Source organism: Suncus etruscus, chromosome 1, assembly GCF_024139225.1.
Source record: "Suncus etruscus isolate mSunEtr1 chromosome 1, mSunEtr1.pri.cur, whole genome shotgun sequence".
Classification (NCBI taxonomy): domain Eukaryota; kingdom Metazoa; phylum Chordata; class Mammalia; order Eulipotyphla; family Soricidae; genus Suncus; species Suncus etruscus.
In genome coordinates, this window is record NC_064848.1 from 100122355 (window position 1) to 100138462 (window position 16108).

At 33.0% G+C, this 16108-nt stretch overlaps 1 protein-coding gene across 1 annotated transcript in view; it reads right to left on the reverse strand.

The window, feature by feature from the left end:
- The window catches only part of ZNF804B (zinc finger protein 804B), a 572377-nt gene that overhangs the window by 100729 nt on the left and 455540 nt on the right, over positions 1–16108 (reverse strand). Inside the window, exon 2 of the mRNA XM_049768850.1 lies at positions 457–600. Coding sequence (XP_049624807.1) covers positions 457–600 — 144 coding nt within the window. The remainder of the gene's footprint in view (positions 1–456; positions 601–16108) is intronic.

Below are 16108 nucleotides of genomic sequence, written 5' to 3' on the forward strand. Positions count from 1 at the left end.
TATGGTTCATTAATTAACTTTATATCTCCTATACAATTTTTTAATGAGAAAGTAAATTTTCCGTTGACAATTATTCTCTCAAAGGTCTACAATCCTCTGTGCCCTATAAGTTTTACATAGTTCTGTGCTTGATTTAGTCTTACTATTAGCCCAATGTTCTAGTTCTGCCACAAAATAACTGTGATTTTTATTATGGCAATATTTTTACTTGATCCTATTTTAAGATTATATACATATGTAATCCTGAAATAAGTACAAAATACTCTTTGGTCTGTTCTAAATTCATTCATGATTTTATACTTCTTCTTGGGGGGAAAATAACCTAATATTTAAACAATGCACAGTTTAAAAATATATCAAATGACATTTTGTATGGCAATAAATAAAGCCTAATTCATGCACATTTTTCTAATGTAGACTTACAGAAACATAAAGAGTTTTCCAATTTTGACTCACCTGTTTATGGGCATGATCATAAGAATTAATATGATTATCAAACTCTTGATGCTTATGGTACTGCTTATCACATAGTTCACAGTAAAAATTTGCCTTGACATCTTCCAGGGCTTTTGCTGTAGATCTTTCTTTTTCTGGAAAATCCTTAAAGAGAAAAAACAATAAAATATTGGTTATGTATCTAATGCCATAACCAGATCTCATAAAAATCAAATCAGTAGTTAATTTTTCTGTGGTAAAAATAGCATGATTAGGACATTTTATTTATTTATTTTGTCTAAGTTCTTGAAACTATGAAAGTAATTTTCAGCCAGCCTTATCTCAAAGTTATCAATGGTGTAAAGTGAATGTACTTAATGAAACCCTCAGAGGCAGCTTGCATTCACTTCCCATCCTTGCTACCAAATTTACAAGGGAGGCTCTGCTAACTTGCCCAATGGGAATATTGAGCACACTTTCCTCTAACCATTCAATAATTCATCTCACACACAAATCTGAACTGTTGAGTTGCAGATGGCTTCTATCACAAAATTTCATCTATATACTGATTAAATTATTGTATATTATTCTTTTAACTCTTCTAGAATATTTACCTAACATTTCAATCTTGGAGTTTGCTTTATATATTTATTTATTCTTATTTATTTGCACAAAATGCTTTTCACCATCTTGTTAACTGGGAGGGCATACTCCTTTTCCACCACCTTACTTAATGTTTTTTTCTCAGAAACATTTCCAGTGACTTTTCCAGGAGGAAGTCTCCATTTTGTGTGTGTGTGTTTTTTTTAATCTAACTCTTACATACTCCTTCCTAATTTTTCTCCTTTAAAATATTTATTTTTCTCATCTTTCCAAATAGTTTTATGTACCAAATCACTACATCTTTAGACAACTGATATTTCACATCCATGCTTCCACGTAGTCCTGAGTGACCTAAGGAATTATAAATATAGTACTTTATTTATCCATAATTTATCCTCAACATAATTTCAACTTAAGCTTCTTCCACAAGCATCAGTTCCTGGTAGTTTTTCTAAAAGATTTGTCAGAGATTTTTAAAACTTCTATTCTTACTGTGCTCTATCCCAGAGTTTGTGTCAAATTATTTCTCAACTTCAAATTCTCTTGAAAGACTAGAAAGAAAGTATAGGGCTTGAGGTCTTTACTTTGCACACACTGATTCAATTCCTGGAATCAGATAATGTCCATTGAGCACCACCAGGAAGGATTCCTGAGTAAAGAGCAAGGAGTAAGCCCTGAATATTTGTTGAATGTGGCCCTAAAATTCCCCCCAAAATATGTCCTCAAATTATTTTATTTTCTACTGAGTTCCAACAAACGCATATTAAACACAAACTATGAGTTTGATACTAGACTAAATATGTGACAGTTCACTTAGAAACCCTATAAAAATAAGTTCCGTACACATTTCACAGATGTTTCAATTAGTTTAGAAAGATGGTAATCACTGACTTAATAAGCAGCAAGGTCACTTTCGTTAAAATAACTTGTGCCTAGAACCTTTAACAGGTTTTCTGTTCTTATCTTTTCCCTATTAGGTCAATTTTCTTAAAATATTATACAAGTTTCAACTTGGTTAATGCCATTTAATATCAATATAACCCTACATTAGTCACTTTGCTTCCATTATCAGACATAGCATATTGCCACAGCATACATAAACTTTTAGGGGAGCTGAGCCGACCAGATGTATCCTCAGATTTTCCTGGTGGGGAGAACTGAAATAACCCCCACAGGGTTCCTCAAAAGGCCCGCTGTGGACGCCTTTTTCCCCTGCGTGGATGGTTGAGGAATTTCCGAAGAGATGCTTGGCATTACATTTTCGGTTATTATTTGGCTATCTCTCCTTTGTAAATCTCAGGCAAAATTATGAACTATCAAATAATTTGGTTCAGAAATTCCAGCACCAAAGATTACTAAGAGAATCCCTTTTCTGGATAATATTTAGCCCTAAAAGCAAAGACAAATGTTTTTTCTCTTTTCCAAATTGTCCTTGCAGCTGTAGTTTCTGGTAATCAAGGGCAGAGTCAGAAAGCAGACCCTAGGCTATTGACTCTCCTTAGAGAAAGGAAACCACACCTAACCACACCTAAGGGGATTTGGGTCCTTCCTGTACTTGACCTCTAAAACTATAGAGCCCAGCTCAGCATAGACCATGTTCCTAAATATTTTCTACTTCATAATAATCCCTGATTTTGCATTTGAAGTAAGCTTGCCAAGAGCTGCCTTGAGTTATAATCTTCTCCTTTTTCAGATCATTATAGCTCACACCCATAGCTTAAGTATGTTTACTGTTAAACTTTGCTTTGTGATTGTAATTATTCTTCTCTCTACCTATGGATGGTTTTACCCTTATAAACCCCCTTGCCTAAACATTAAACTTGTAGCATTCCTGCCAAAAAATGTGTTGACCCCACATACTCTGTGTGTGGTTTCATTATTTCATATTTCACCACCCGTGCAACCCACTCTCCCTAAAGTGGATTCACTGAAACCTCACTATTGGCTATAGGACAGAAGCCGCCTACAGCAGCATATGATAACTGTTTTGTGCCTATTGCTTAAAAATCCCTTGAGATTAGCAACTGTTTTATTCATTTGTGTGTCCACATTTCCTAGCCCAGAATAGGTGCCTATTTAATATGTATTTCATAAATTAGTGGGCAAAGGCGAGGTAAATATTATGCTTCCTTCTATTATACAAGCTTTTTTATCTATTATGTTATTGACAAAACAATAGAGTGACTGGCACTTCAAGACTTCCAAATAAACATGTATGATGAGTTCATGAGGAAAATAAATGGTGGAATTTAGCTTTGTTACTTCAAAAGATCAATCTTCTATAAAAATTTATAGGACCAAAAGATCAGTATAATAGATAAGATACTTGCTTGTAGGTGGCCATTTCATTTCTACCTCTGCTATACCAAATGGTCTCCACAGTCAATCACATATGATCTTTCAGTACAGTGCAGAAGTAAAACTTAAGCACAGCTGTGTGTGGCCAAAAAATAAATGAAAAAAAAAAGAAAATTTGCAAAGAAAAATAAATCATGCCAGAAATGTAAATTATAGAGACATCACACCACATAATTTTGCAAGCATAGAAGTTTAGATAGCTTTTAATAAGGTTAGTTGAAATAAAGTATATTTAGTTTAGAATGAAATATATTGATTTACACTCAAATATGAGTTTATCACATGTGGAAAACAGAGCAAGACCATGAGAACTATTAATAAAGAACAAAGCTAGACAAACATTAGGGGTGTCATCTGAGAATTGACATACGAATTTGGATATGATATAAGTTAAGTTAGGACATAAAATGTGGTTGGACTAGATATGTACAGTAATGAGAATGTAAATTCTGATTGTAGGGAAAATATCAAATGAATGAGATAATGTTCTACTAATGTAATAATTGTGGCAGAAGCAATGAGGAAAATGGCCTAAATCTTTGGTTCAGTTGGCTAAGAATCAGAAACAAAGATGATTCTTGCTGTTGTCTCTAGAGTTTTTTTCATTTTATATAACAGTTAATTATAGGAACTGCAATAGAAACAGAAATCATTTTTTTACTTGCTTTATTGTGCCACTAGAATAATCACCTTAAAAACCTTACAAATTAGCACTGAATATTGAAGAATTGTGTCCCAAAGCTGAAAAATACCGCCATTTCATTAGCTGAGTATTGGAAGTGGGGTGGCAACTGAGAATTCAAGATAAATATGTGAATAATTAACAGATTTCAATGTTGTTCAGAGTATCTAAAGGGATCTAAAACTAAGAAGCTAAAATCTGTGAGTAGAAATCTCAGTCAAGGGAGAATACAAATCAAGAATTGGGTAAGAGCAGAGGAACCATAGAAGAATAGGAAAAAATAAAATTAAAAGGAATTATGGGCAAAAATATTTATCCGAGATTATTAGTGAGAGAACTTTAATTAAGAAACATTGCCTAATAAATCATGATTTACTCAGGAAGAAGTAAATACCATAGTTTTTGTACCATAAGATGCACTTTTTAATCCCTCGTCCCCCCCAAAGTATGTCTTATGGAGTGAATGCTGCCTGAAGCTGAAACCTGAGTGCAAGGAAGAGAGCCTCTAAAAACTATGTGTATCTTAAGGTCAGGTGCATCTTATAGAGCAAAGAATATGGTAATTCTCAAATGTGAAATTGAACTATTTGTGAGGATAGAGCTGAGTTAGTCAAGTTATTTTGGAGGCTGAAAGTTAAATCTCAGACGAGTAGTATCTTTAGTCTAAATCATCAATAAGACGAATAGGCATCTGTTGTTGAATAATATCATGATTTATAATAAATCTAGTAATAAAACATGGGCACAGGTTCCATGTGACGGTAAATCTCATTCTTCTGATCATTGCTCTCTCCATCTAAGTGCACATTGTCCAGCTAACCATTAAGCACTCATATAGTTTAGATTTACTTATCAAGCAACTTCTGAATGTTGTAAATTTTTTAACCATACTTTAACCTCCAACATCTATCATTTAATATGGGAGAAAACAAGATAAAAGGATTAACCAGATTTTGAGTGATAATGATAAAATGCTATAAAAAGACATTACTTACTAAGAATAACTGGAAAAACTAGGATACACCTTTCTGACATAGTGTTATCAGCTTTAAACTTTTCTTGTCTCTCTGTTAAATGTAATAATGATTTGGCTGGTCAAATATACTTTGAAGGTAAATTAAAGTGATATTTCTTCTCTGAAGTCCTACAAATCTATTTTACAATTATAAATATGTAAAATATATTTAACATGAGAAAAAAATGTCTACCAAAAGTCAATAGCAGTAATTTTAGGAACTAAAAGGTTAAATTCAATAATATAGTATAAATGTAGTATTTTATGTATAACTACACTAATATTCTAGCTATTAAAATTTATTTTCTTAAAAAATATGTATAGAAAGGAGGTTTCAGAAGATTTAAGAAATAAATGATATTTATTAAATAATAGAAAACTCACTTGTTAGACATTTTCAATGATTCATTAAAAGGTAGAAAACAAAGTATAAATAAAAAAATGACAGTTATATTAACAAGAATCATTTTTAACCATTAGGTATTGCCAAAGGGTATTTTGTGTTGCAGTTCAGTAAGAATTTTGTAGTAATTAATTACTTTTTACAAGTAATATTTGACAGAAAATACATCTTTCACACCAATTATTGTATATTCATGCATTTAATACAAGTTTATAAAGTTCAATTATTCTAAATAGAGAAATGCCCTTATTTAGAAATGCTAGGTACTCACTGCCAAATTATTTTTTTATTGCACTGACAATTAAATGGTAAAACTCACTGAGCTTTCACTGTAATACAGCAATATTTCAAACATTTATACTTGGTAACCCCTAATTTTCACAAGTGTTTTTCTATTATTATCCCACATAAATGTATGTAAATCATAAACTCTTTTAGAAACTTGCTCAAAGTTGAAAAGCAAAGATAAGGGGCTGCAGAGGTAGCACAGTAGGTAGGGTCCTTGTCTCGCAAAATTCCAAACCAGGTTGAATCACTGTGCCCTAGGAGTTTTCTCCGAGCACAGAGGCAGTAGTAAATCCTGAGTAAATACTGTGTGTAACCCTCAATCCTCCCCCAAAACAAGGAAACAAACAAACAAACAAAAAAATGAAGAGCAGATTCTTATTAACATCTTCCTAATTTCTGAACTATTATCAATATTACCAATGGCTCAAGTACGCCCAATTAATAGGCTTTAGTTGGATAACATAATTCTGAGCTGTTTTTCCTAATATTTTTATTTTTGATGGTAGATTTGGGATTACGCAGAGCACCCAACTCCAGAGAGAGTAAGAGAACTAATTATAATTTGAAGCCCATAAAGCTCCTGAAGCCAAGAGACAGGCACTACAAAATATATTAGGCTTTGGTCTTCTTTCTAGTGGTTGTGAATATGTGCACTAATTATTAAAAAAGGAGAAGAAATCACTTGCTGTTTTTCCTATCTCCTAGAGAGTAATATCAGCTCAGAGCTTTGAGGATTGAATTTATATTCTTTGCATGAAAGCTCACATTTGACCTTTCGCTGTTAGGTGTAAGAGATTGCTCTAAGAATTCTAATATTCTCTAACCTGTTCTTTTATATTGCTCCCAAATAAAATTGCTTCAAGAGAGAGTACATTCCCCAATTCCTCTGATCAAGTGACTGTCACCGACTCAGAAAACTCTTTCAGTTCCAACCTTTTTCCTATATCTCTGTAGCAGCCTTGGTAATGTAAAATGTCTTATAGAAGTAATTATTTATTAAGTTAGTTTATAAATTAGTACTTGAACATTGACCATTGCTAAACTCAGTCTCTATATCCACAGCAGTTCAAATGTAAAAGGTTTCAATAACCTCATTACAATTTAAGAGGATAAAGGAAGAGCTTATATGATTGTTGTGGGCATAAAATGACATTAGTGTTGGCATGGTCAAGTAGGTACTTGATGTTTGAATACTTTTGTATGATTGCATACATGTGAATAATAACTAGAAAATTATTTAAAAATAATACCATTATTTCTTGAGTTTACAAAGCCACTACATTTTTTTATAAATTTTTAACAAGTGAGAGAAGTCTTATCTTCCGTTATTTTGAAGGAAAACACTTTTTTATAATAAATCCAAATTTGAATGACATATTTTAGGATTTTCAGAAGTTTATGACTCACAATGTTTTATACTTTTGACTATTTAAGAATTCAACACATTGTCAAGAGAGTGCTTAATTAATGTTAATATTGCTAAATTAATTTTTTTAGTTTCTTTTATAAGAATTGTATTTTAATACACTATAGAATTTTTATTAAAGTTATAGATTTTTTTAGTTTTGGGGCCACAACCAGCAATGCTCAGGGATTACCCCTGGCTCTGCACTCAGAAATTGTCCCTAGCAGCTTAGGGGACCATCTGGGATACCAGGGATAAAATCTGGATCCATCCTGGGTCAGATGCTTGCAAGGCAAATGTTCTACCATTGTGCTATCACTGTGACCCCTAAAATTATAGATTATTTTATTAAAAAATTCCTAAAGACTTCTTTTATCAAGCAATTGTCTTTTCATTTAATATTATTTAGAATGGTACTTATTAATTAAGGTTAAATTAAATATTTACCAAGTAAAATTAAAGAATAAAATATCAGAGTATGCATCTTTCCCAATCCTAGCAATTTAGGCCATATCATGGAGAATTAGTTAAAATAATTACAATATATGTAGATGATGCTAAACATGTGAAATATATGAAACTTCTAGATTTTAAAAACAATCATTTATTTATTTATTTTGTTTCTGTTTGGGACTATACCTGGATTTCTCAGGGTCTACTTCTGACTTTGTGCTCAAAGGTCATGGGGCAAGGCTCAGCAAGATGCAAGGCAATAGTCTTACCTTCTATATTCCAAGTCCAACAAGTCTCCCTTTTAAAAAATGTTGATTCTGAGGCCTAAATAATTTTTAAATAATTTTCTAAAAATAACAAAAAACTATTTCATAGACATAGACATAGTAGCAGTACAGATTCCTGATTTCCAGGGGGTTCTTCATAATACCACAATTAATTTTATTTACATTAATTTAAGAAATTATATTTTACTTTTTGAATATTCAAATAGAATATTATCATTGTCAAAGCAATCATAATTGCCCAGTTTGGCATGATATTAGCTCCCTTTTTTTCAAAAGAACTTTACCCAACTATTAATGATTCAGTGAAACTGTCCAGATTAGAAGATAAACACAACTACATTATAGGTGAATTTAATTCTAGGTGGCATGCTTTAGGGAACAAAGTGGCCTCATTTCTAGTTTGGTTAAAATAAGGACAAATTTCTATCTTATTATCAGATGGGAACATACTGAGTACATTCCTGTTCATGAAACAAGAAATATTGTTTACATGTATAATTGCTTATTTAGTAGATGCTTCCTAATTGTCTGCAGTTGAGCAGAGATTATTTTGCAAAACATATATAACTTCAGTAATACACTTTACATCAGCATTCTACATCACCAGCTTCATTTTTCTTGGCATAACTTAATATACATATCTTTCAGAAAAACATGTTAGAAAGTGCATGAAGCACTTGAAGTTACACACTAGTGTAATCAAAACAGTAGCTATTTCTTAATTGCTTAATTATGTCTGTCTTCATGAAAGAGAAAAGGGCCAGATATACTTTTCTTATTGCTTATCAAATGTACATAGATGCTGAATTGTACAAGTATATAAAAACCATACATTAACTTGTGGAATTGGTTGGTAACTATTGTTCACAACAAATGATATAGTAAAAACATATAAACTGACAAGACTATTGGACTCAACGAGTATAGGTGCATAAATATTTAAGAACTAAATCATTGGGACCGGTGAGGGGGCACTATAAGTAAGGTGTCTGCCTTGCAAGTGCTAGCCAAGGAAGGACCATGGTTCGATCCCCTGGCATCCCATATAGTCCCCCCAAGCTAGGGGCAATTTCTGAGAGCTTAGCCAGGAGTAACCCCTGAGCATCAAACAGGTGTGGCCCCCAAAAACAAAAAAAAACAAAAACAAACAAACAAACAAACAAAAAAAGAACTAAATCATTAATAGAGAAAATTCCAGCTCTCAAACTAAGTTTTTGGTAGAGGAGAAAAGAAGGTATGTCAAAAGTAAAAATTCACTGATGTTGAAATCAAGGAGTGACCCAAGCCCAGAATTCCCAATATAGAGATCCAGGAGAACACTCTGGAAAATAAAGCCTTAGAAACAGCCTTCTCAACTAACATGTAGTCTTGCCTACATCACCATAAGGACTAGATCATCCCCCAATATAGCAGCTACAATTAGAACAAGATACAGTCAAACACCCTTGGGTTTTTATGCAATTATCTGACTTCCTTCTCTTTATCTGACTTTTCCTCCCTTTACAACAGGCAAATGTCTTATGCTAATAGTTGTCTTCTTTCTCCTTGCAGTAAGAGCTTCCTTGTTTTTAATTTTCATTATTTTACCTTGGTCCCTCATTCTTTTTCAGCCCTCATGTTTAACTACCTTCTTTAAAAGTCACCTTTACCAGAAAAATAGGATAGGTTATAAAGCAGAAGGAAACCTAATAGTCACTGTTTGAACACATTAATAGCCCATCTCATTATTTCAGACTCTACACAAAAGCTACCCCACATCATGATATCACAAATCATCGGTCAGAAAAATTATTAAAATCATGATATACGTGCCCTGATCCTAATGTTTATGCCCAGTAAACTTCCTTTAATTAATATAAAAATAAACAAATACAATAATAGAAGGAATGAATACATTTTACTTATTTCTAACTTTTGCCTAATTATTCATTATGTTATAGGGAAGATAGTTAGAAAACTTGAAGTATATATGAGAGTATCAAACCTCATATAACTATACAACATACACTGAATTTTAAAGTAAAATATAGATGTTAGCTTAATAATAATGTATTAATATTGGTTCATCAAGTAAAAGACTCTAAGCTACCATACTATTACAAAATGTTAATAATAAAGGTAACTGCTAAAAAGTGAATATAAGAATACTCTGTATTTCCTTTTATGTTCATTATTTATAAACCAAAAAGTACCTTTAAAAATATCCAGATATTTGGAAAAACAGGTATACAACTAAATTAAATTTAAATGTTAAATTTTAACTTTAATTTTAATAGCCCCATAAAATGTGTGGTACAAAATGATATAATCCTCTCTATGGAGTCTATCTTGCTGAGCTCCAGGCAGGCACAATGCCAAATGAAAAACTCTTTTATATAATATGAGTGATTGTGAGAATTTCAGTTGCTTTCTATCATTTTCTACATGACACATTTTTCAACCCTGGAGGAAAATAGCAAATCCTGACATCACATTTACTATCATTAGATCCAGTGGATATTTAAAGGTAAAATTTCAATATATGAAAGGAAGATTATAGACTATGTGGTTGTGTGGGTGTAAAATATATGATAAGAAAATGAATTTTTCCCTGTAAACCACAATAATGTCAGTTTATGAAGGTAGTAATTACCACCCCATCAATTCAGCCCACAGATATATATATAATTGTTACAAGTATAATTGAATAGACTTAAATTAATATATCCATTGTAGGTTAGACAGGAAGTACTTGCATTCAGCCATTACTCCTGCTGTAACTACTTACTGTAAAAATGCAATTAATAGTGTCTGACATTTCATTTTCTATTATAAGAGAAATCAATGAAAAATGTCAGGTACCTAACTTTTCTAGAATGTTTCTAGTGTCACCCGCTCAATTACAAACCTTATTTTTTAATTCAATACTTGTGATAATTATCTGCTGAGAAAGGGACCATTAAGATATGCTGACCTACACATTGTTTCGCCTTTACTTGGAACATGATAATAAATATGTTTTATTTTTTCTTTTCTTCTTTTAAGGTAGGTTAGTTGATTTTCAGGTGAGTAACCTTTCTTAGAACTTTATAGGTTGTTCTGGTACTAATACATAAAACCATACTTATTTCTATATTGCTAAAAATAGACTTAGGAATTCTAAAAATATGCACTGAAATAGTTTAAAGCAAATAGTTTTACTTATAAACACATGCAAACCAGATAAATGCCAAACTCCAAGGGCATTTTCTATGCTCCAGAATGTCTGCTATCATGTTTGATAATAGTGCTTTATTTGGTTTACTTGTTCTATAACCAGAGATGTTTAAATGTGATTGTGCACACAATGGCACTTCATTACCTCAAACTAGCTCTTCTAGGCTTCTATCTATTGAAATTCTAATACATAATTTACTTTCAAACTTAGAGAAAACTAGCACACAGAAGCTTTGTGTGTGAAACCCTGAAATATTAACTTCAAGCTGGGAAATGTGTCAAAGTATGGAAAATCTTTCAAAATGATAGTTTACTTTGAGAGAAAGGCATTCAACTGGACTAAAAGAGAAACTATCAACTAGATTATGTTCATTTTAACAACACGAAAAGAATTACAACCTCTATTCTATAGTTATACAGGTTTGAAGAAATATTTGTTTCTTATAGGTTAACTTTTAATTATTGTTGTCATGAGATTGTAAAGCTTGGAATTGTGAGTTAAGAAATCCTCATTGGGGCTGGAGTTATAGCACAGCATGTAGGGCATTTGCCTTGCAAGGGCAGACCTGGTTTAAAATCATATTGGCATCCCATAGGTTTTCCTGAACCTGCCAGAAAACATTTCTGAACACAGAGCCAGGAGTATTCCCTAAACACTGCCAGTTGTGGCCCCAAAATAAACAACAACAACAAAAAAATTTAAAAATTAACAATAAACAAAGTCCTCACCTATGGCAATAGAGAACACAGTGGTAAGGCCCTTGTATTGCACATAGCTTACCAGGTTCTTGTTCCCAGCACTCATTTTTTTTTTTCTGAGTGACCAGGGTTCACTCCAAAGAAAGCACAGAACCAACTAGCCTTTGAACATTGCTGGGTGTAGACCAACCAAAAATTAAGCCTTATAAAAATATGTATAACCAGCTTTATAAATATACACTGTAAGGTTTATATAAAGTAACACTTGTTCAAGAAAGTTTGATTGACATAATCTAGGTTCAAAGTTAATATGCATAACAGAAGCAGCATCACTGGTGCAGTCACCCAGACAATGATACATTATCTGTAGTTGGAGCAAATTTTTACAGTTGCCTTAACATTTGCAAGATTAATACTTATTATTGCTAACATGAGAATTAGAAAGGGTCAAAAGTTGTGGATCCATTGCAAAAGAAACAGCATAGGAATAATAGAATTATCACACTGACGAATAATTAGATAGCACCTCAGAACCTGTTTTCTATACAGACCAAAGAGATACAATGGGTAAGGTGCTTTCCTTGAACACAGCTGATCTGTGATGGCTCCTTGATAGTTCATATGGCCCTCTGATTACCACCAGTAGAGTTCCCTGAAAACAGATAGTAGTAAACCTTAAACACAGCTGAAATTGCCCTCCACCCTCCCAAATAAAACTGTTTTCTATGTCAGGAAATTTAATTTCTAGAATTATTTCTCTTATCTTGGGTAATATACAATGTTGAAATCAGGTCAAGGGATATTTCAAGTTCTAGACTACCTGTGAGACTAATTAGAGATCAATTAATTTGATTATTTTTTATGAGAAAAATGAAGTTGACAGGGTGAGATTTTTCAACCTCTGAAACTAGAGACATATAAATAAAGTAGAGTCTTTTGTCTGTTTGCTTATTTGCTTTGGTTTCATTCCAGGTAGTGCTCAAGTCTTATTCTTGGCTCTGTGCTTGTGTGTTACTCCTGGAGATTCTAGTAATTACACTATATATAGTGCTGAGGGCTGAATTCAGGTCAGCCACATGCAAGCCAAACACTCAAGTGGCTGTACTCTTTCCAGGATTAGTATCTTTAAATGGAAAAGTTCATAACTGAAATCAATACAGTAATATATTTAGAAATTATATTATTCCTTATTAATATAAATTTTAAACTTTAAAAGCATCTTATAGCCTAGGAAACAGAATTATCTTGGATAGAGATCTCTTCTATTTCTCAAGTTTAAATTAAGGAAAATGATTTAGAGTTTTATTAGACTAAAAATTGTTATAATTATATTGGATTGAACATAGCCACTATTACACAGAGTTAAGAAAGAGAAGATTTTTATTTTTTGATAGTGAAAGAATATCTGAGATAAATGAGAAAAGCAAAGATAATATAATTCTTACCTATAAGCATTTTTTAAACTTTTGAATGCGGACCTTGAAGAATTTTGGAATAATGTAGGAATTTAAATATATTATAAGGGTTTGAATTAGTTACCATGTCATTCTACTCTGTAAAGTAATACAGCATGTAACTTCTGTTTTCAAGATATTTATAAGTACAAGCTGGGACAAATTTAATTTATAAACTTAACACAACATCATAAAGGGAAATCATATGGTGAGTTAAAGTGCTTATTATGTGTTTTCAGAGAAGTAGGTGAGGACTTTATGTTATGTGTATTCAGAGAAGTGCATATGCCTATGCACATAAACATAATATAACTATTAATTTTTTCTGTTTTTATTTAAAGAAAATTATCACACAGTTGAGACAATTGATCATAATGCATTTGTTTCAGGAAGAACAAAGGCAAAGTAATTTGAAAAAATAGAAAGACTAACAAGATGGAAGAGAAAGAAAAGATTTAGAAGCAAGTATATTTTTGAAAATCATTGAACGATCAATTAACTAATTAAAGGCCCAGCAGAAGGTTTAATAAGCTTTTCTTATTCTCTCTCCCCCTTTTTAAGGATAAGAGTTAAAGCACAGGCCCAGCAAAATATGGGGGAAATGGATAGAAAAAACCTTGGCCTAAATACAAGGAGACCCCTGAAGTTTTCTAGCATAAGACCAACTCTAGGCTCCAGGCATACTAGGTTGTCCGTCTGTAGTGCCAATTCATTTTATTTTTCACACAGTTGCTGTTGTTGGTGTTAGGTTTCTGTAGTTAAAGATTCTGGAATCTGTGCATATCCTACATAGAAGTCAGGATGATGTTAGTTTCACTTAACAAATAGAGGGCAATGCAGAGAACCCTGTCCTGAAAGCAGGTGGTTGTTGTTATTAAGTCTTCTGGGTGTTAAGGGAAGTCTCTTTTATTTATTTTGTTATTAAATATATTTTATTTAAGTAACATGATCATATTTGGGTTACAGTCATAACCAGAACACCCCCCCCCCGAAGTCTCTTTTAAATAGACTGATGCTGGAGCTGTGATAGGGTCTTCCCTGGTAGAGGATTGCTTCCAGGTGATGTTATAGACAACAGTGGTTGTTTCATAGATAGCTTCCCTGGTTCAGGGGTGAATGGACAATGCCCGTTCTTTGAGGCCTGAGCCAGGTCATTATGACGATGTTCAGGGTGTAAGGTCACACTGCATTACAAGATTTGTGTGTTCCTATCTTAATTAGATAAGAATGTATTTGTATGGATAGTATTTTCCCACTTTAATGTGTTTAATGCAAAAAAGGAACACTGCCATGTGGCATTATTGATGCTTATGGGGGCCGCTAGAACAAGTTCAACAATCCCCGTGACTTGGTTCAAACATAAACATTAAACTGAGGGACTACTTTACCAGAATTCCTTATTTAACAGCTCACAAAGAGAAGAACAGAAAAAAAGTGGGGAAAATTGTCATGTATAAGAAAATATTTAGTAAGAGTTATAACTGTTTAGGAAGTACATATAAGATATTCAAAAGATATATATGTATCCCTTTTATGTCTTTTGAAATAGTTGGGGAGGTGTTAAATCTGGTGGACTAATTTGGTCTGTGATTTGGCCTGTATGGTCTGATAATTGGCTGACAGAAGTCCCATATCAGAAAAGATACCTGAGCTAAAACTTCTTAGAAATCGAGTCTCTTAGCAAGCAAAAGTACACAATGAAGGAAGAAGGAGGAATGGAGGCCTTTGAGAGTAGATCACTAGCAACAGTGTATTGGGATCTTCTCACACTGAAATTCTCTTATCACTTAGGGTGCAGTTGGGCAGCTGACTTTGTGTGGGGACAATGATCTACCTCTTGAGGAGCCAAGAACTGAAAGTAAAAAAGGGTAAATGTGGGGTAATGATGGTTGGGGGTGAGGGAGTGAAGGACTAGACATGAGCTCGTAGGGCAGTGGGCAAGGGCAGAACACAAGATGGACATTCTGCATATGCAAAGCATACATTAATCATAGGGAATACTATTAATATATACTGTACCCCAGCACGGTTTTGAAAATGGAGACCAGTGAGAAAAAAAATTTGCCAGTGACTGCCCCATCACAATCCAGCAACTCTCAGCACCCCCCAAGCTAGGGAGAAAGCCTTCGGCCTACAGTCTCCCCAAACCCCATGCCGGCAAGAGTTACCCTCCAGAACAGAAAAGGATTCAGTATAGTACTGGAAGCCAGACATCTGCCCGCCTCTTCCCCATGCCCCTCCCTACTAGTGCAGGGTGATGGACAGGGAAAGCCTAGGGTCCTCAAAGTATTAATTTTATACTGAATTGAAATGAACTGTCTTATATTAATAGCCTTCATTATTTTATAAAAATGAATGGTATTTGTTAGACTTTCATTCTGAAATTTAAGATGGTGGCAGAATATATGACTAAAAATAAATAAACCTGAAGTTTGTAGTTAGAAGACATATTTTAATCTATGTACTTATAACCAAGAAGCTTCACAAACTAGATTTTATTCATCATTTCTTGTCCTGTTACAGCTGGCAATTCTGAACAGATAGGATTCTTGATTCTGTCCTTGATATTCCTCAATATTATTTTCTAAGATTATTATTATTATTTTCTGTGATTATTTTCTAAACCTCTTTCTTGGAATTTACTTGTTTCAGAGTTCAAATATAAAGTATGATTTCACTTCAAATTATGAAAGCACAGTTAGATGAATTTTTAAGTTCATCCAATAGAAAATTTTCCTTCTGGGTCTTATGCCATATCATAGTTGACTGCTGAAATACTTTGTCATATATTGGATTAGAGGCTATATTGATTGGAAATAAAGTCTCTGTTC